Here is a 21,063-nt window from a genome sequence, read left to right on the forward strand (position 1 = left end):
GTCTTTAAGCAAAGACTTGTTTTCTCCTGACACAGTGGTGTAGTTGTTCCATTTACAGCCTGGTCCTCCCTTCCACACTTCTCCAGCTCTTTGCCTTCCCATTAAATGGGCAAATGGAGGAATTCACTGTGCATGGAGGAAACTGGGCACATAGTGCTGCTGAATGTACCTATGGATGTGGAAAGTTTATTTTGGCAGGTTCTGCACTGTACCAGTTTCCTGTGTCCTTTAACTTTATGACCCTGCAGGGTTAGATTGGTCGAAAGATGTCCTTTGAAGGATGCTGGGAATGGCCACTTAACAGAATGCTTCTTATTCCTGTTGCACAGTTCAACTTCTGTCCTTCTTTCTCACAGGAAGGACTTGAATTGCAGAGTTCAGCTTAGCACAGTTAGGTATTTTTTTCCAGTTGGTGGGAGCCAGATGGAAGAGTGACTGTAGGAGGAGTTCTGAGCTCTTTTGGCTGTTTTTATTGAACAAAAGAACTAAATTGTTGTCATTTTTTGAGAATTGTTGTACTCTGCTAGTGGAAACCTCTGCTGGGTACCACCCATGATAATGACTGAGAATTTCACAGGTCACAGGATGAGAACTTGTGTCCTGCTTGATTCAGTCAATGGCTAAAAGTGAAGAGTAAAACTAGTTCACAGCTAGAGCTGTGATTTCAATGTTGATTATCCAAGACCTTGTGTGATAAGGTCAGATGTTGGACTTGAGCTGCAGCTCCTGCAGTAAGAGTTTTATTTCAACACAGCTCTGTAAAAAATTCTGCTAACAGGACTGTGTCTCTGTGGTAAGAGACCTTTGCACATGCAATAAATATTAAAATACCTTTCCTGCATTGTTGAGTGTCATTATAGTATCAGTCATGTCAAGCTCTCACTTCAAAATTACCCATGCAGCTGAGCTCAAAAATGTGCCAGAGAGACAACTGTGACTGAAACCTTTTGAAAAGCAGATCAGTGTCAGGTGCCAGGATGGAGCCATTTAAATCACAGGTGTGACTGAGCCACGGGTGAGACAGATCACTCTCAACACCTTTCCATGCAGTGTTCTCCCTCTGGCTGCCAGGGAAGGACTGTAGGAGTTTCAGCATGGGCTTTGTGATGAGGTGTGCCCTTGCCTTTGGAAGCAGACTGAGACACACCAAGCTGGTTTGTGACTAAAGGTCTGGATGTGCTTTTCTGTTTGGCCACACAGTTTTGGGATAAAATATTTGCAATGATCCAGATGGTTTAAATCCTGGTGTATTTGAATAGAAGATGGAGTCTCTTGGTCTTGTGTTTATCACAGTTTTAAGGATGGGCTGAGCAGGTTTTTTACTTGATTTGCCAGCGATGTCCAATTCTGCTGCTGATGTGCTTCAACCCTTTCCCTGACCAAACAGCCCCACAGCACTCTCTTCACACACAATGGTTGTTCTACCTCTGTAGGAGAGTCTGCAAGGTGTGCTGGATCATTTACTGACCCCTTATTTGCTGGCATGGTGGTAATTCCTCTGTGGAGCTGCCAGAAAGTGCCAGACACCTTTTGGTGTGGGACAGTGTGAGCAGCAGAAATTCTGTGCGTTATTTGCAGGGCTGGACAGGCTCTGGAGGGAGAGAAAGGCTTTCCTAGCTGTGGCCTCCTGCCATCCACTAATAGTTCAGCTATCTGTTGTCACAAGAAAAGCATCTGTTTGATTTAGCAGTTTATATAACATAATAAGTCCTTAAATAAACCTCTGTCAAGCTGACTCTGGGAAGCCGAGCAGGCGCGCTGGTGCCAGCTCTGTCAGGAGACTGTCATTAGTCTTCCTTGGGAAGGCTGCAATGCCAAGGTGTTGAGACACAGGCTGCAGTGAAAAATGAAAGCTGGGGCTGGTGTGTGGTCGTAGCTTCCGATTTTTGGTTGGTTCCTGTCTGATTTTTTTAACACTTTGATGGTTGTTATGGTTTTTCTGCACTGAAGCATGGTTGGTTTTCAGTATGTGCTGAACGAGAGCTGGGAATGGCTGTTTGTGCTCTCCTTCCAAGCCCTTGACAGCTTGATTTGTGGCTTTCAAAGGAGTTTGGTGTGGAGGGTCTGGATTCATCAGCCACAGTCCTGGGCCTTAAATCTCTTTTCCTATAAACCCTAGTTTCATAACTTTCTTCAAGGAAAGAGCGCTTTTAATATTTATCTATTTTTATATTTCTTCTAAGTATTTTCTTTTTCTAAGTATTTATCTTTCTCAAAGTGTTTTTGATCTTTCTCCTGCCAAACTCTTACACTGCAAACCCCAAGGGGACTCAGGCATTTCAAATGGCACACTCCAAATGTACCAATGGGATTCTCTTGCCTCCTCCCAGGCTGGGGAAAGCCAAGGTGATGGAGACTACAGTTCCTCAGCTTCCCTTGGCTTAAAGAACTTCTGAAATGTTTTAGCACACGTGATGTTTCTCTGCAACTCCTCTTCATGGTGGATTGCACTGCAAAGCAGCCCTGGTGAAGAGAGCTCCTAAAAGTTTAGGCCTAAGTACTTCTTGAAATGCATTCAAGATATTAATTTAGTTATAAAATACTTCTCCCCACACACACACACTTGTTTTTCTGTCATGAGGAACCTCGTGTACTAAATCTCACATGAAATGTCAGTGCTTTGATGGTGAGCTTCAAGGCTTTTATTCTGTTTAATACAGCTCCTTGGATCCCTGGCTGATTCGTGGGTGCCACTGGCATCTGTAGTATCTTCTCCTGCCTTGATGAGATGTGGGGAACAAATGGAGTCTCTTGAACCTCTCCGTGTTGGATTTGAACCATAACATGGCAAATCTGAGTGTAATAAGTTTAGCTGAAGCCAATTTACCCATTACCAGGAAAATCCTGAAATTCTCCTTCTTTTGTGTCAACATCTGTCTTTCTCTGTTTAGTCCTGCTTTTTTCATGTTCTTTTCTATTCTAGTGAAGAATTGAGAATTTCTGGGTACATATTATTAGTTCTGTGCCTTCACACATCTCCTACTCCCCCTGTCTTTTAGGGTGCATCACAGGGTGTCTGCTCCTTATTGTTACAATTCTCTTGTGGAAGGAGCTTCAGTTTTAATCCAGTTGTGGAATAAATCAGACATCACAGACTGAGGCAGGGCTGGTTTAGGTGCTGATCTTAAGTCTGATGATGGGGCTGATTCACATAATTCTCTGTAATCTCAGTAGCAATCAGGGCTGCTATCTGCGTTGTCATCGTGTACACTGCACAGCAGCCTTACAAAATCCCAGACCTCAACACCCATGATATGTGAGTCATGCACCACTGCTTCTCCCTGCTCTGGAGGCACAGGATACATTTCACTTCTGTTCTGTTTTCCTTTCTAGGACAGATTTCTGCGTGCACAAAGACGAGCCTTGTGACACTGTGGGTAAGTGCAAGAGGCAGGGGAGGGGATTTTGATAGGCACCTCTGTGCTAAGAGGGGTGTTCTGGGCAATATTTCACCCCTTGGTTTGCTGTCATGTTGGTTTTGCTGTCATGTTGGTTTTGCTGTTCTGTGTACCTCTGTGATGCAGATATGGATTAGTATGAGCTAGAAATAAGCCATTAAATTTTAACCCCTCCTAAGCCCGGAGGTCTCTGCGTTCAGGAGTTATTCTTGAGTATTTCTGCTTCTTTGGAGTGGATGCAGAAGAAACTGCCTCTTGGTGTGTCTGTATAATGTTCCTTTCAATTCTCTCACCTCAAACAAGAATTTCCTAGCTAAGGAGTGTATTTCCCATTGTAAGAACCATTGTGACATTCCCAGATCAAGCTGGCACTCAGACACTGGAGAAGAATACCTCATTGTGGGAAAGCCAACTTAAATCTTCTTTTCAGCCTCCTGCTCCTCCTACTTCCTAACCGCCTTTACTTGTGTCCAAAGCCTGCATACACAGGGTCCTTACATCCCACACATTAAATACTTGGTTTATTTATTTCACTCAGGTAGCAGTAACCTTCACAGTGTTCTCCTGGTTTGTTTTTTTTTAATCCCCACAGTGGCAGCAGTGTTTGGAGGCACAGCTCAACATCCTCTCTGTGATGATAGCATGAACTTTTTTAAACTTGCCTCAAAGTCAGGTGGCCTCTCATCCTCCATTCTGAATAAACTTGGGATGGATCCTAATTTTCTGCTGTACTTACACCCCAGTGTTCAGGGAGACACTTGCAGGGATTGTGGGCAGTGGGTGATGCAGAGCAGGGAGGGAAGTGCCTTCAGCAGGAGCCCTGTGGAAGGCTCATCTTGGAATGCAGCTCCTTCCCTCTCTGGTGGGGGGATCAGGTGAAAGGAGGAGATACAGAGCTGGAGGATACATACCTATGAGCAAGGACTGGCCTCTGTGTCCAAGCTTTTTCCATTTGGAATCCCTCACAGTGTGTTTATTCTGTGTCCAATGGAAAACACACTTCCACTGAGGAAGGTTTTTACACTGTGTGCCTGCACCTGGAGGTGGCTGTGGTAAGATACAATAAAGAAGTTAAAAAAAAAAAGAGAAGCTGATGGAAGACACATGCTGACTAAAGTCAGAGCTCTTTCCATATTTAAAGAGAATATTGTTGAAGATCTCTATTCAGGGAATTATATTACCAGAGACAGCATGACTAAGGAAATATTTTTATGACTTCTTTTCTGTTCTTACAATACCCAAATTATTTCTTGTGCTGCTGCTTGCTGCACACTGTGGCTGCAGTGGAGAAAGTAGTAGATCACAGCAATGAAGATTAAACTCACTTGTTACTCTTTCCAGCACAGTTTTCCAAGATATTTAGAGAGTGAATATTCCTGGGACAAAACCAGTCTGGCCTCTGCTCTCTTCAGTCCTGCTTTTCCTACCTTCTCCTCTGACAGTTTGATTATGTGGCAGCAAAGCACTTATATCTTCACTTATGCATTTTCTGTGCCCCATTTGGCCCTGTTGTGCCATTTGGATTTTTTTCATGGCAGAGGAAGAATAAATTAATTAATGTTCTTTTGTGACACACAGCTGGTTTGAGAAAGTGGTAGTGTTGGGAGTACTGAATTTTAACCATGCCAGACATTCTCTGGTTGTCCTCCTTTGTCAGGATTGGGTAAAGCAGGTGTCAGTTGCAGATAGGTTTTTAATAGCCAGGCTTCCATGCCATGTGCACACACCTGGGTGACATGAGCAGCAGTGTAACATGGCTTGGGCTTGGGCTTAATAGGTCTGCAACAATTGTACAGGTGGATGCCCATTGATCCTCCATTCTGGCTTAGGAAGGTTTATCTTGGTGTTTCAACCATCTCTGCTGTAGCCAGATTCCTGTTTATCACTCCAGCTCCCAGATACCCCTCCCAAATCAGCAGGGCTGCCTGTGGGACCAAGAAATGAGTCCAGGAGTGACATCAGGTTTGGTCTTAGTGGTTATGCTGAGGTTGCTGCACTCCCCAAAGTCCTCAAAACAGCAGCTTGCTTTCATTTCTTGCTTTACACTGAACAGAAGAAGAACATCTCAGCAGATTCATGTGTGTTTTTACACCTGCTTATGGCTGAGGGTGGCCCTTGCAATGCCAATGCTGCCATCCTGTAAATGCAATGAGTGCTCCTAAACCAGGAGACTGCTGCTCTATATAAGGCAGAGAATCTGGACTCTTAGACTCCTGATTTCTATTCCCAGCTCTGGCACAGACTTATTTTGTGACATTTGGCAAGTCACTTGCATTCTGAATGCTTCTGTCTACCTCTGTGAAATGAGGATTTTGAGTGCAAAGCTACAGGAGATTGCATGGCTGAGGGTGGTCTCCTGTAAAGAGTGTGGGGTTCTTGGGGATGTGATGTAGTACAATTCTAGAATCTAATGTTGCTTAGTCATGTTCAAGAGACTCTAAGGAATCTGTTGGATTATATGTCCTGAAATAAGAGGACTCAGAGTGCTGTAGGTAATGTTATTTTCAGTGACAATGCCTTGATTTTCTTTACATTGTGAGAAATAAGAACTTACCCTGGTGGAAGCCTTGAGACCCAGCTGTTGTTGGGAAGTGGGATTATGAAGTTTAAATGGCTCATAAGAGGTGTTCATTTGTGCTCTGGAAGATCCATATTGAAAAACCTGTCTGGAATCTTTGCCTGCCATGCAGACCCAGCAAGAAAGCAGCAGCAGGAGGTTTGTATTTGTGTTCTGGCAGGGCCCCTCACTGAAACCAGTTGCTCTGGGGACTTGGTTCAAATTTTCTTGGCCCAGCTGCCAGGGTAGTGTGGAGGGTTACATAATGGCAGAAACAAGCTCAAAAATGGAGAAAATGTGTATGTGTGTCTTGGGGTGATACCCCAGTGGAACAGAACCATGTTTGTGTGAGAAATTGTTTGTTAATGCTCATTGCCCTACTTGGTTGGGTAAGGTAGGCCTGGGAATGGGTGGATTCCAGAGGAGGTGGACAGAAGGAAAACAATATTCCTGTGTGGAACTGTGGTGTTTCAACAGCCCTGCTGTGGGATCCACTCCTCAGTTTGACAGGAAGGTTCTCTTGGTGTGACACAGCCTTGTCACACACCAGTCACAATTCCTGAGTCTGCTTCGGGCTCATCCCTCACCCAGAGCTGCCGTTTCCTGCAGAACAATCTCTGTTCCAGCAGAGCTGCTCCCAGCCAGCCAAACTGCCAGTTTAATGTCTTGCTATTAATATCAGGCTGCAGCTTGGAGCCTTGCACACTGTCAGAATCCAACCTTTCTGTGACATAAGCAGATTGAGAATGCCCCTTTCGTTCAATATTTCCACTGCCAGTGCCAAATAAGCAGCTTTACAGTTAGTTAGGAATGATCCTGCATATTTCAAGGCAAAGCTTGGCCTTCATTCCTCAGTGTACATGTTACCCCAGATCCAGGCTGAAGCTTCCCTGTATTCAGCTAATAATAAAATTGGGGGCAGTGTGGAATTGGGAAAGGGAAAATGAGAATGTGTCTTAAATATCCTTAAATTGCCCTGGTTAAAAATGACTTTGCCTCTGCTGCAGTCACATGGGCTCCTCTGTGGCCTGATGTTGGGGAAAAGAAAGCAGAGTAAGTGTGTGTACTGCAGAGGGGCAGGCTGAGCTGAAGGAATAGCTGCCTGGAGAAAACCAAGCACAGAGTGGAGGTGATTGAGAAACACAGTTTTCCAGACTCTTTCCACAAGTGAATCAGTGTTTGGAGAAAAACATTCCCATCTACTGGCTGTTTATTGCAGTAAAGTATTTCAAAATATGCCCAGGTTTGGCAAAAGAGGATCTGTGGTCTGTGTCTCCAAGTAGGATTTTTATTCCATGTAAAACACCTGAATAAGGGACTGCACATTTTTATCTTTTCCTTGGCCATTTGCCACCTCTGGCTGGCCTGTCCACAGCAGGAGACAATTCTGGTCATCCTGCCTGTACTGTTCATTTAAATCTTCCTCCCTGGGTTGGGTTGATTGCAGTGCTTTGCCAGTGTCACAACAAAGAATTCATCCCCAAGGAAAGGGAGAAGACTAGCTGGTTTGCTCTGAGTGGAAAAGGAATTCTCACATTAAAAACATTTTCCATAGTGGTTGATGTTGAATGTTTCTGTATATTCCAGGGCGGGTTTTTATTTGATGCCAGAATAAATAGAAATACCTGCTGCTTAAAACAATTCATTAGAGCAGCAGTGCCTGGCTTTAGCAAAAGCCTTGCTGGGACTGTCCTTCAGACCAAACCCAAACCCAGCTTAATGCATTAAAATGAGCACACTGGAGGTTAAGATGCCTCTTAAAAAAACACTGTCAACTTGATTTGGTGTTTGGGAAAGAAAGGGACCTCAGAGCACTGCAAATTTCTGTCACTTGTGGCTCTGCAAGGCAGTGGAGTCAGGCTGCTGCTTTAGGAAACCATGGGGAGCTGTGGTCCAGTGCAGTGGGAGAGTTTTTCCCTTGCCTTTTGGTTGCTAGGGGATAAATGCTGGGCTGCACAGCCCAGACAGTGCTGAACTGTGCTATTGGGCATATTCATCACTACCCACCCTACCCACCACAGCCTTCCAGTTTCTCTTCACCAGCCAGCAATCCCTCCTCTTCCAAATTCCCACTAAAAATTCATGTGCCAAGCAAGTGTAATATGAGATTGCATAAATCTCAACAGAGCCCTGGGATAAGCACAGCCACTCAGGTACTTGGGAATTCCTGCTGCTGTAACCCTTGCTCTGCCTCACTCAGTGTCCTGTCTGTGCTTTTCCTTTTCTTGTTTTGGGACGTGGCTTCAGCCAGGCTGCCTCGCTGTGCACTAAAGCCCAGAGGAGAATCCTGCTCACACCAGCCTCAGAGTCCTGGTGGTGGCTTCATTGGGGTCAGGATCCTGCTCCTGGTCTTAGGTGTTGCCTGAGACATGCAACCCTCCTGATACCATCTTACATTCTGCTGTTGTTGTTAAGAAAAGTAGAGCATTTGTATTTTATTTGCCTTTGGGTTTGTTTTGCAGCTCAGTAGTCTTGTTTAAGTTTGTCTTTATTCATTCCATGTACTGAGGGCACTGGTGGATTCTTGATCTCCTTGGCTGAAAAAGTTACTGTCCTTAGCTGGGAGCTCATATTGTCCTGCTGCAATGAGTTTTTGTAGAAAATATGATCACTCTTCTCTTTGGGAATTTACCAATCTGTGAGTGCTATCGACTCACAGTTATGTCAGCTTTTAACATTTTCTCTCTGTTTCATGTCTTAGGTGAAGGAAATAACTTATGTAATTAAAACAAATGCAAGTGTTTAGTGGGGAGAGGATTAGTTACAGGTTTTCTGTACATTTCCCATTTTTCCCTCTTCCATGTATTTCCAGTTCCCAGCTCGGAGGTCTCGCAGACCCTCAGTTGCTCTCATGATTAACTCCCTTCCCTTTCCTTTCCCCTCTTTCTCTTTGGGGTTAGTTCAGGGCTCATAGGAGCTCTTGTCAGTTCTGTTCCTTCATGTTGCCTTTGTTCAGCTGGGCCTGGGCAGGCAGAGCTGCTGTTCCCAGGGGCCCTGCAGGGTCTGGTTTCCATCACTCAGACCTCGGGACGTGCCCACCGAGGTCATGGAATTTCCCTACATTTACTCCACTTCAGTCTTCATAAACCTCCAGCAGTTCCTCATTAGTTCTCCTCAATACATCATTTTCCTTTTGCAGCCCCCAAAATGTGTTTCAGGCCCTTTTATTTTCCCATTATTTATCTGTCTGTCATGCCCACCCATCCCAGCAGATAAAACAGTGGCCTCGCAGTGTGGTGTGTGTTTGAAGCTTGTTCTCAGGGAGCTGGAACTAAACACTGTCAGCAGGGAGGAATAACACACTTCCTGCTCTGTACCTGGCCTTTCATCTCCTCCCTCAAACTGCTATTGGGAATTAATGCTCATTGATGTTTAAGCTGGTTTCTGAAATATGTTCACTCATTGTCAGTCTGAAATATGTTCACAGTCATTGTCAGATGTAGGGCAACGTGTCCAAAATCTTCCCATCAACTTCCCACCCTGTTTTAGTTTGTTGGCTTGTCTCTGCTCATCCCAAATCTTGCTTTTCTTGTTGATTGCTCCCTCCTGACCTTCTGACTTTGACAGAGCTTTTGTCTTTGTTGTGCCTCTCCCCAAAGCTGGTGCTGGATGTTTAGGCTGATTTTAGCTTGAAAGCTTTGCCTTCTCCCATAGTTTTATTAATGGTTCATGGGGATGTGTTTTGATAAATGCAAGTGAGCAACTGTGGAAAGGACCCATAGTGCTTTACCAGGCTACATATTATTGAATAAATATTCTCCAGGCCATCACATCTCAGCATTATACAGGGTGGTGATTCCTGGTTGAATGAAATCCATCTTGATAGAATTATCATAGAATTTTAGAACGATTTGGGACCATCAAAGCCCAGCTCATTCCAGCCCTCTGCCATGAGACATTTTCCAGTACACCAGATTGTTCCAGTCCCATCCAGCCTGGCTTTTTTCACAAAATTCAGTGGCTACCAGAACTATGGTTCTTTCCCCTCAGGAATCCAGGACTCCAGCCCAAATCCCAGCCTGGTGTCTCACTGGTGGGTAACTAAGCTGCTGTCTGCTGCCTTTATTGAAAGGAGTAAGTCACGAGGGAAAATATTTGCCATGACTTTGTTGATATTTTTTCTGATACTCTGACTTTATTCTTTGATTTCAACTCCATCTCATAAATCACTTTATGTGCTAAATCATTGTGCAGCTTGACTGGTGCAGGTGCAAACATGTCCTGCATTCCACTCCAGGGCCATTTCTGTCTGTGTGAAATTATATAGACATGTACACAAAGCACCTGGGAATTTTGGTCTCATAGCTTAAAGGGCAGATACCTGCATGTGATGTTCCTCTCCCCATCTCTTTCCCCCTCACCCTCTTGCTATGTCTGGGGCTTTGACATGCAATCACTCTGGGGGAAAAGGCTTGTTAGGACTGTTTGAACTAATTCCCAGTGAATTTACAGGATAGTGTCCTTCAGAAGCAATTCAGTACACTTTCATGGTGACATGGAGAAAAAACAATCAGAAGTGTAATATTTTAATATTTTATTTTGTGTGACAGGCAGGTCTTAGGGTTTTGGTTCTCCTGAATATATTAGGCCAGGACTTCTAAATTACAGTTTTATTTCCTAGACATCTTTGTGCCTCAATTGTTTCCTAAATTAGAGATGATTTGTGGGACACTGCTTGAGAACCAAGGCTTTGCTTACGGCTAAGCAGCATTTAATGATGATTTAAAGAAATCTCTGCTGTTTATCTCGGAAAGGGGTCATTGTGTTTGCAAACAGAGAAGCAGGAGCCTAAATAATGTCCAGCTAAGCCCACTGAGCCAAACAACTGTCAGGAAAAGCTCTGGAACTGCTCCTGGCTACTGTGTGTGTGAGGCTGAGAAGCCTTTGAGGCCGACACGAGCAGAACAAGCTCATTATATTTGGTCTGTGGACAGACCATTCGTGTCTTTTGGAGTTTGTAGTATTTCTGCTCTTGTCTCTTGCCTCATCCATGTAAATGGAGATTTGCCATGCTTGCTGCACTGCTTCACTCTGCAGCTCCATCACTTCCCCTTGCTGAGGGTTTGTTTCTCTGGGGGATTCTCACCAGAATGATCATAAAACAAATAAAATCATCAATTCTGCTTTCATAGCTCACCCTGCTTCTTACTTCCCATTTTGTAATAAAAGGTTGTGGAAAGATAAATAGTATTTCTTTTCCACAGTGTCAGACCTGCTGTCAGTGCTCTATAAATAACCCCTCTGGGCTGGGAATGCCAACCCCGGGCTCTCTGCAGCAGAAAGCAGAATTTTCTGCTATGACACGCTTCAGGCCAGGTGGACAGGGGAAAATGAGACTCATAAAAACCATTTCTCCCTGGTTCTCATCCAAGAACATAGAATGATTTTGCACATCCCCATTTCCAGCCCGGCGCCGTACCCGTTAATTCCTGGTGCCTCCCTGACAGACCATGAAACAACACATTCAGGGCTTTTTGCACTGTATTTTATTGGGGAAAAAAAAAGAATGTATTGAGAGGAGAAGGAAATGAATTTGTAAACAGGGCCTTTCCTCAGTAAAATCCAAAGCTCTGTACCAAAGAGATCAGAGCTGTGATCCCCTTGGTGCAAGGCTACCACAGGCAGCTCCACTTCCTTGGACCCCAGCCAGTTCTTCAGGTCAGTGAAATAGTGGTTAAGCCCTTCAACAGGCCAGAGGTTTGTGTTCCTCCTTTCCACTGCCTGGGTCCTTGTTTTCCCCTGTGTTTACACATTCCTGGTCAGTTTGCTGCAGACTGCAGCACTTCCAGAAAGCTGACGCGTTTATAATCGAGAAACCTCGGAGGTTTTTCTTCTCCTGTCAGACATAGATGGCTTTTATCCAGTTGACTGCTTTACAGTGCCTTTATCCTTTGCTGGCTTGAAAACATTTCAGATAGTTCCTATTGTTTTATAGACCCTGTAGCTAGAAAACCAAGCTTGTGTAAAAACATCTGTACATAGCTGTGCAATAGGCTGCAGACATGCAGGGTAATAAGGCATGATTGCATTCATTGTAGCATTTGCTCCACTGGATAATCAAATAGAAGCATTCCAGTTGCACACAGGATATGTAAGGGTAAAGGAAGGAAATGAAGGACAGTTGCCTACTGTACTTTTACATTTCTTTTGTTTTGCAGCTGCCAAGGTGAAAGGCAATTTTGAGAGTGAGTTTTAAATAACGTAGAGATGAGATTTTACTGGTGATAACCAAGAAAAGCACAATGGGAAGTGTGCATAAAACTTTCCCTCCCCTTCCCCAAGAAGGGATTTTGATCTGTGCTGATTTTTTTTTCATTTGAATTGTTTTTTTCCCAGCTTTGGTTGATCATCTGGTAACATGACCTGGTATTATACCTAACCCATTTTGCAGGGTGTCTGGTCCTGGCAGGATTTTGCTACACCAAGTGCACTGAGTAGACTGAAAGTCACTTTAAATCCTTGGAATGTTGTTGGGTTTTATTTAACAATTCTCCCCTGCCTCAGCACAAGCTCCAAGCTTTTCAGCTGGGATTGTGCTCCACATAATGCAAATAGGAATTGAGTATCTAACAGTACTCTGCAGCACTGAAAATCTTCACTGTGTTTACAAACACTGAAAACGTTCCCTGTGTTTACCAGTGTGCTGAAAATTCAGTGGGGAGTGTGCACCAGCCAGCTGTGATCCACTACAAGCTCATTCCATGGCTGGAAATATTAATGGCAGGTGCTGTGGGGAAGGTGATGAAATTTTGAGCTGACCCAAGAATGCACAGACACATTCTGGAAATAAATTACTGTCTCTAAATGCATGGCAGAATACTTTGAATTTTACACATACAGATTTGATCAGATATTCCTTGTAGAAAATACTGGGGTTTCTTTATCAAGTCCTTGCCAGTTTAGATAGGAAGGTGACTGCAGATAGTGAAATTTTAGCCAAGTTATCACTGACAGGTGTATATACATATATGTGTGTATTTGTGTGTCTTGAACAGAAGTGGATTTCCTTGGAATTTTATTTGTACACAGGTTCTGCTATGTAGGTTTACTAATTTCAGGTTCAGAATCCTGTCATGTGCAAGGGTTTTGCCTGGATTAGGTTGACAAGTCTTTTTACCTTTTAGATCAGCTGATAGAAATACATTGAACTTATCAGAATAATAATACTAAAACCCACAGACTCAACCCATCAAATATCTTTGTCCTCCTGTACTCTTTCAGCATGATTTGTAGAATGTGATGGATTTCTGTGTTTGCTTAGCTTGGAATTAGCCTTGTATTCCTGCTTTGGCTGGTGGTGATGAGCAGTCAGCAGGTTGAAGGCATTTGTTGGTTTTGTGTGTTTGTTTCATACATTTTTGTGGGGCTGTTTGCACTAAGGCTCTGCCTGGCCATGGCTGGCTGCTGGGTACACATGAGTGTTCTGCTGAGGATCTGCTTGTTGGTTTTGCTAATATCATCCATCAAGCTCCAGCATGTACAGCAGTATTTGTGCTGTAGCAGACAAACAGTGTAAACACTGCAGTTATTTATAAGAAAACTGGCCAGTGAGTTAGAAAACTCTGTGTGGATGTTTTTATTTATTGAAAACGAGTCTATCAGTCTAATCAGACTTTGTTGTTCTTGAAATGACAGGAAAATAGGAGGCTGAAATTACATTTCTATTTATAATGTATATTTTGTATTTCTGTTTAAGAAACCTGTATGCTCCTGTTTCTTTTGTGTGCTCCAGTTTGTTTGCTTTTCTGGCTCTGTCAGTCAGAGAGCAAATGTTGTCTCCAGCTTGGTCTTGTCTGGGTGCAAGAGTGGATGAAATTCCTGCTATAGCTCTCTTGACCTGTGTCCTGGCTCCTGGGAAAGTGCGGGTGCTCCTTCTAATCCCTTTGATGGCTCTTCCAAGTGTCTGTTCACTTCAGAGGGGCAGCATTGCTCACTGGAGCTGCTCTGCCCTGCCAGATGGTTTCCCTGTGATTCCTGCCTGACCTGTACCACATTCAGCAGCATCTGAACAGAGGTGCTTTCCTGTGGGAATCCTGGGATCCTGCAAAAGTGTTGCTTAAGGGCTGCTGAAGTTCTAAACTTTGTAGTTTCCTTTCAGCAATGTCTGTTACCTCACCAGAGTTCAATAATTATGTTTCAGTTTTATGTTCTTCCTCCTGGTATCTGATTCCTTTTTCCATGATGTTCTCTGATTTGCCCCAGATTTCTTTCTCTAGGTTATCTGTCTCACTTGGATTTTCCATTTCCCTTCTCCCTCTGGGGAGCTGAGGGAGGGCCAGAGGTTCCTGGCACAGCCCTCCTGTGCTGGCATTCCCTGGGATGTCTCTCTGCACCTGAGGAGCTGTGCAGGGTGTGATGCTCCTGGCTCAGAGCACAGGGCTGGATTCTGAGAGCATTTGGCCCTTTCCATGATGAACCATGTGCTGCACACCCAGCACAGAATTCTCAGTCAGGGGCACGGGGCTTTGGCTCAGAACTGGAAGTGTCACCCAGGCAGGTATTGAGGAGCTCTTGCATTTCCTGGGGTGTTTTATTTAGAAATACGTGGGACTAGAAGGGACACTTCTGTCCCTGTTGGGAGAACTTCAGCACAAAGCCCTGGAGCAGTGACATGAGCACAAAGTGTCCCTGGCTCCTGCAGGATCCTGTGACTATTTTTTTTAATGCTGTCACTGTCAGCCTCCTGGGCTGTCACTGCTGAATTGAGTCCATGAAGGCCCCAGGACTGGGACTGTGTCTTGACTTGTGCCTGTGAGGCACCAGGGACTCTCTGGCTGCTGTCAATCATTGCAGGGAGCCCAGTGGTAGTCATCCAAAGTTGTGTTTTCTTTCACTGGAGCTCAAGTTTGAACATGAGAGATTTCTTTTTATGAAGTGTGAGAAAAGCTCAGGCTGGTCTTTTTCAGAGTGAGAATTTCTCTGTAGCTGGTGGCTTTAAAAGTGGCATTTCATTTCTGAGCAATCTAGAGAAAGGGGTACTTTAAAAACTAGATTCAGGACATATTAAAAATATCTCCAGCCATGTTACCTCTGAAATTAGCCATTGCTTCTCTTCAGTCAGGCTGATGCTGTGATGTGTTATGTCTGCATAAACCACCTTGAGGGTCATTCCCTTCCTGGGCAGTGGGTGCCAGGATGGGCAGCTCTGTTTGGGAACCCAGAGGAGAGGCCCTTTGGGTTAGCAGTAACCCAAATATTTTACCCTGTTTTGGTGGGTGTGTCTGTGCTGTCTTTGTGCTGTCTCCCCCTGTGATGTGCTTTGTGCTGTCTCCCCCTGTGATGGCTGTTCCATAGTATTTTTATAACCCATTGGCCAATTGGAATTAAACTTGGGGATATGGAGCTCAGAAATATTAGGCTTTCAGAAGTTTTCTGAAAATTAGGAAGCTAAGCAGAGGAAGGAGTCATCTCCCTCTGATGCTGCCTGGGAAGGAAAGATTGTAGCATCCACATTTACATCAGGAGCCCCAAGTGGAAGTGGTAATCCCTAGGAAATCAAGCCATTAATTTTGCAATAAGTTTAGGGATTTTTTATTTATTCTCACCTCCCTTTCCTTGGTGCTGTTGTGCTCTACCAGAACAAATGTGATGCCTGTTGGTGGTGTGTGAGGAGAGGAGCAGAGCCATGGCACTCACTGCCTGCTGCCATGGAAGGATCATTTTCACTCCTCAGCCCTGGCAGCAGAGGTATCAGCCAGGGCTGCTGAGGGCAGGTGCTGGGGAGCAGCTTTGCAACCCAAGCTCTGACTTAACAGAGAAACTCAACCCCATTACCCTCATCAGGCACAGCACTAGGGTTTGTCAGGCTGTGAGGTTAAATCAGCACTCAGCAAAGAATTAACACAGAAGGGCTGAATCAAGAATTTCTAAATGAGTTTATCAGTGCTGGCTTGCAGCTCACCAGTGGGAAGCCAGGAGCTTCAGCAGCCCTGGAAGTCAGGATGTGGGAGCTGCAGATGAGAAATATCACAGGAGCAGTTTGGGAAAGGGTCTGTTTGGGGTTGGATCACTGTGCATCATCCCATTTGCTGCCTTCCCTGCAGCTCACCTGATGCTGCCAGGAGAACAGCTTTGACATGCATACAGCACCTAAAAATAAAATACACTTAAATATGAACATGTTTCAGAAGTACAGATTCATTCAGGTTCTGAGAGTAATAATTGCTGAGTCATTCTGTAAGAACATGGGAACAATTTAATGGGGAGCTGTGGAAGAATGCCATGCATCAGCAGCACAGGTGTTCAGCCATCTCCAGAACACTCAGCAGGCTGGGCTGACACTCTCCAGACACTGAAATAATATTCATTAATGTTGTTTAACCATTGCAGGACTGATCCTTGCTCATGAGCCCACCCCTGACCAGCACCACAGCAGGGTGAGATAGGCATGGCTCAGGAAAGCTCTTGTAACTGTTAAAAGAATCTTTTAATTTAATTTGCAAAGCTTCATGAGTTTCTTAGTGTTTGTAACTACAGGAAGGGAAAAACTGGAACTGAATTCTGGACCCTGTCTGTTTGCTCTTAAAGCAGATGCTGTTTGGTACAGAGACTCCAAATATTTTTTCTGAATAATTGCCAAGTCTGACCTGTCTCTTCATTCTGGAAGGGAGATAGTGAGGAATTTAAAGGCTCCAGAATCCCTGCTGCTGAATTCCATTCCTTTTAAAGACTGTTAGCAGTCTCATTAAAAGCTTTGATTTGATATTTTTCTTCCTTCTCTCTGAATTCAGGCCCTCTGTTGAAGCAGGTGGCTCAGATGAGTTGCAGGGACAAACTGACAAGTCCAAAAGTGGAATTGACAGAACTTATCTGAAAAAAGGAAGATGAAAATAGCCCCAGGCTGGTTTTAGAGCCCTACACAGTTTGCAGAGCTGCAGCTATGGCAGGCAGTGCCAGGGTTGCTTTTCCATTCCTTGGGGGATGGAAGCCTGCAGGTGGGAATCCATCCTGAGGACAGGTGTTGGCAGACTGACACAGGCATGTAGCAGAGTGCTGGGAATGGAAGAGTTATGTTTTTTCTCTTTTTTCTGGTGAGTTATTTCCTGAAAGATGCAGCTTAGGGGACAACTGATGCAATTCTTGAGTTCAGGCCTCTTCCACCAGACAGCACAGATCAAAATGAAAATACTGAAATAGTGACTCTGATAACATCTGGGAAAGGGAAGGATGAGATTAATAAAGGCTGTTTAGAGCAAGAGCAGGTGGAGCTCTCTCCTTTTGTCAAGCTATCCAGCAGGTGAGAGATGTGGAGTCATTTTTATCCTGTGTCTCTGTGCTGCAGCCACTGCAGTGAAAGACATTTACTCCCAGAGCTCCACAAACCCTGCACCCAGTGCTGAGGCCTGCTGCTGCCCTGATGGGCTGCCTGCCTGTTTCATATTGTCATGCTGATGTTTCCATTCAGGTGGGAGGGGAAGGTCCTGCTTAACTCTCCAGCAGCTGTGGAAAGGACTGGCAGGTTCCTCCCCTGAACACCATGAGTCCAACACAAGATATTCAAATCCAAATGCCTTTGAGCCCCAGGCAGAGGTGACTTTGGAGGGCCAGGATCCAAATCCTGATTTGCAGCTTGGTTTCCCTGTTGTTGGTGATGTTTTCTTTGAGTTCTCAGTCTCTGTTTCTGTAGCCTTTCAAAAGCATCAGATCTCTGCTGCCTTCTGCCAGATCTGATGCTTTTCTGGTGTGAGGTATCCCTGAACAACATTGTCCCCTGTGCCTCTCTCATTTTCTCTCACTATCTTGTATCTCTCTGATTTCCATCTCTTGTTCCTATACCAGTTCCAGCAGCTGTCCCTCCTTTATGCTCAGTGCCAGGTTTTGCCCACACCTCCCTGCCTGAACAAGTCCATGTCCTCAGACTTGTTCAGTAATTCCTCAGTGAACCCATGATGCCAGAGACTTCTAACCCAGGGCTGGAGATCCATTTTTCTCCAGCAGTGAGTACACACAGACATTCTCAGGGAGCTCATCTTCCTTTCTGATCTTATCTGCTGCCCTCCTTGACCCCTGCCTCCCTCAGAAGTGACTCCCTGCTGCCTATGAGATCAAAGTCATGTTTCCTGAAGCCTTCTGGAAAACCCATATTATCTCCATTTGCTACTTTTCTGTCCCTGTCTCTTCTCATTCCCTTATCACTTCCCATTTCTCTTCCTGCCTTCTTCACTAAATATGAATTATGCCAGGCTTCTGTATTCTTCCCACCACGGTGTGTTAACTCAGTCCAATCCTCAGCTGGAATCCCTCTCTCAGATCCACCTGGTCAGCTCTTCCTCTGCCTTTCCTCTCAGCAGCTGTCCTAATATATCTTGGAGTGATCCAGCCCATGTAATCCCTGTGTGTGTGTGAGCATGGAGGCTTTCAGCGCCAGGCTGTGATGTCTGTAGGCAGATGGTGAATTAGCTGCCTGCATTTGGGAATCAGCATTCAGGAATGGTGGTGTGATTTGGACTAAATGTCCCAAACTCCATATTTAACTGGAGAAACAGGATTGCAGGAAGGAGCTGTGTTTGAGATCTGCATTCAGCAGCAGCCCAGGCTCTGGGGAGTGTTGGGGAGAAGCTCTCTGGAATGTGGCTGTTAGCATATCAAAGTAGAGTAAACATGGAGATGATACCCTGCTTCCTCTGCCCCAGTTAATTAAGGCACTCCTCATGTCTCCGTGGAAGGGAGGATTTATTAATGTGCTGTCATCCAGGGGAGTGATGGTTGCTGAAAGGGAGGAGCCATTAATGGCACGGGGGATGTCACGCTGAACAAAGAGCAGATGTCAGAGACACAGGGAATTTCTTTTATCTTCTGCTTTGCTGAGGTCTCAGATCCTGGTGTTTTATCATAAAAGCTTAGAAAAGTAGGGCTGGAAAGAACTTCAGGTGGGCTTTTAGTGCATTCCCTTGCTGCAAGGCAAGATCAGTGGCACCTGTGTCCCTGATGGATATCTGCTCCGTGGGGCTGAGCAGGGTGCTCGTTTCCAGCTTTCTCTGAATCCAGTGAACACCACACCTCTCCTCAGCTCTGGTCAGTGTGGTGAATATTTGTGTTTGATCCTGGTGAATGGCACTGGAAAGGAATGTGGTTTCACAGATGCCTGTGCCAAACCTCTGAGTGTTTCCAAAGGTTGTCTGCTCTTATAAAGCAGCATGAATAATGATGTTTTTGTAGGCATTGGTTAAAGGGATCTTCTTGGCCAAAAAAAGTGTTAGAGCATCTCTCAGCTGTCTTATCTCACTGCATTTGGTGTCTGAAACAGCTTTTGCTGGTGTGGTTGAGGACAGATATTCCTGAAACTGGGAGAAGTCTCAGTCTCTTCTACTGTCTGGGCAGCCCCTGTGCCTAAATCAGTGAATTAGCAGAGTGCAAATCCAATGCAAACAACATTGGAATAAAGCTCTTGCTAATGTTGGGGAATGTCTGTGTGTGGGCAGGTTGGTAAAGGGGCAGATAAATGATTCATCCATTAAACTTGTAAAACCTCAGGAGGGTTCCCAAGAAACAGAAAAGCCCTGCAGAAAGACTGAGAGGTGAAACTGAGGGTTGGCCGTGCTCGCGAGGGGATTCCACAGGCTCCATTAATTGCTGTCCTGCAGGGTAATTAAACAGAGAAAAGGAAGATAGCAAAAGCACTCCTCTAAGCTCTGATGATTAAATCTTGCTGCCTCTGCAGGTTTACAGACATGAAGAGGTCTGGCCTCACAAAGGTATTTTTATCAGGAAGGTGCTGAGGAGGGCAGCTGGTTTAGGTGTCAGGTAATTTGTTTGGAAATAGGCAGTGCACTCCTGCCTAGGCTCCAGTGTGGGATGGAAGAATTGACTGAGTTCTGTGGTGCTGCAGTGGTGCCATGGCTAAAATTTGGGTGTTTCTGCCTGAATCACAATCCTTCCACAAAGAGTGAGGCACTTGGTTGAATCTGGCTTGTTCAGCCAGAGCCCTGGTCTTGTGAAATGTTATCCAGGGCCACTCATCAGACCCTTGGGTATTGTATCAATATTCAATGCCAAGGATCTCTAGTTATTCCTAAGAAACTGAAAACTATCTCCTGCCAGAGGTATTGAGCATTTCATTCATTTGTGCTGTGAGGACCTTGTGTTCTTGTGAGGACTTTATCCTTGTGAGCTCCTGAAACATCAGCTGGCACTGTGAATATCAGGGAGAGATTTGATCTGTTAGTCCTTCAGGGTGAGTGTAATGAAAATCAGGAGATTCAGAAAGTACCTACACTTTGTGTTCCAGCTGTTTATGTTTCTTGCTGGGCTTTTGGAATTCTGACAGCAGTTGTGTACACTGGAAATGACTGTTTTCAGAGGAAGAAGTTATTTTATTGAGTATTACAGGACAGCTGTCTGAGTTCTGGGAAAGTTGTGCTGCAGGTCGTGGTGAATAGAGTTTTTATAGGGGTCATGGTGACATTCAGGGCAGGCTATATAAGAGGATTCTGTGCTGATGCACATTTGCAACAAGTTGCCCAGGCACAGAAAGTCAGGATCTGGTGGGTATTCTCAGGAGTCCTGGTAGCTTCCATCAGCTGATCCATGACATCAGAAGCTCTTCCTCTATAAAGAATTGAGTTCAAAATACTGTGACTTGCACTGGTGTGATTATGAGCTTGTTTTCCTACTGACTGTAGCTGTGTCTCTTGCACTGGATGGTTGCACTGTAATTTCTAGAGTTGTGGTTCATGATGAGTGTGTTATTTCCTGTGTGGTTTTTGTTAAATGCAGTAACAATGAAAATTATTGCTGAAGGAAACAGTTTCCATACATGAATATTAAACTCTAATGGAAACCATGTTGTTACTGCAAGATTAACAGAAATTGGCATCTTGGAGGACTATCCGGCATTAAGCCAAATTAATCTGTGCCACTAAGATTGCATGTCCAGCTTTGAATTAGGACATTCTCATAAATGAAGGAACAGCTCACCCTGTTCACTCCTCTGGATGATCCCTGTAAACCAGACTTGGCCTGCAGGCTCAGTGGTGACAGCCTCAGCCTGTCTGTGTTGTATGTGCTGGAGAGGGCCCTTCCATGGATACAGTTCTTTTTCACCTGGATACTGCTGGCTCTTGAGACCTGTGTTTATTCAGCTGTAGAACAGTGTTAGTACCTATCTTG

The 21,063-nt window shown here is 44.7% G+C and overlaps 1 protein-coding gene across 1 annotated transcript in view; it reads left to right on the forward strand.

Annotated features, from left to right (window-relative positions):
- Positions 1-21,063, forward strand: part of ADAMTS17 (ADAM metallopeptidase with thrombospondin type 1 motif 17) — a 151,214-nt gene that overhangs the window by 31,860 nt on the left and 98,291 nt on the right. The window contains exon 7 of the mRNA XM_059482237.1: positions 3,334-3,377. Within this exon, the coding sequence (XP_059338220.1) occupies positions 3,334-3,377 (44 nt within the window). The remainder of the gene's footprint in view (positions 1-3,333; positions 3,378-21,063) is intronic.

The sequence above is a fragment of the Ammospiza nelsoni genome, chromosome 14 (assembly GCF_027579445.1).
Source record: "Ammospiza nelsoni isolate bAmmNel1 chromosome 14, bAmmNel1.pri, whole genome shotgun sequence".
NCBI classification, from domain to species: domain Eukaryota; kingdom Metazoa; phylum Chordata; class Aves; order Passeriformes; family Passerellidae; genus Ammospiza; species Ammospiza nelsoni.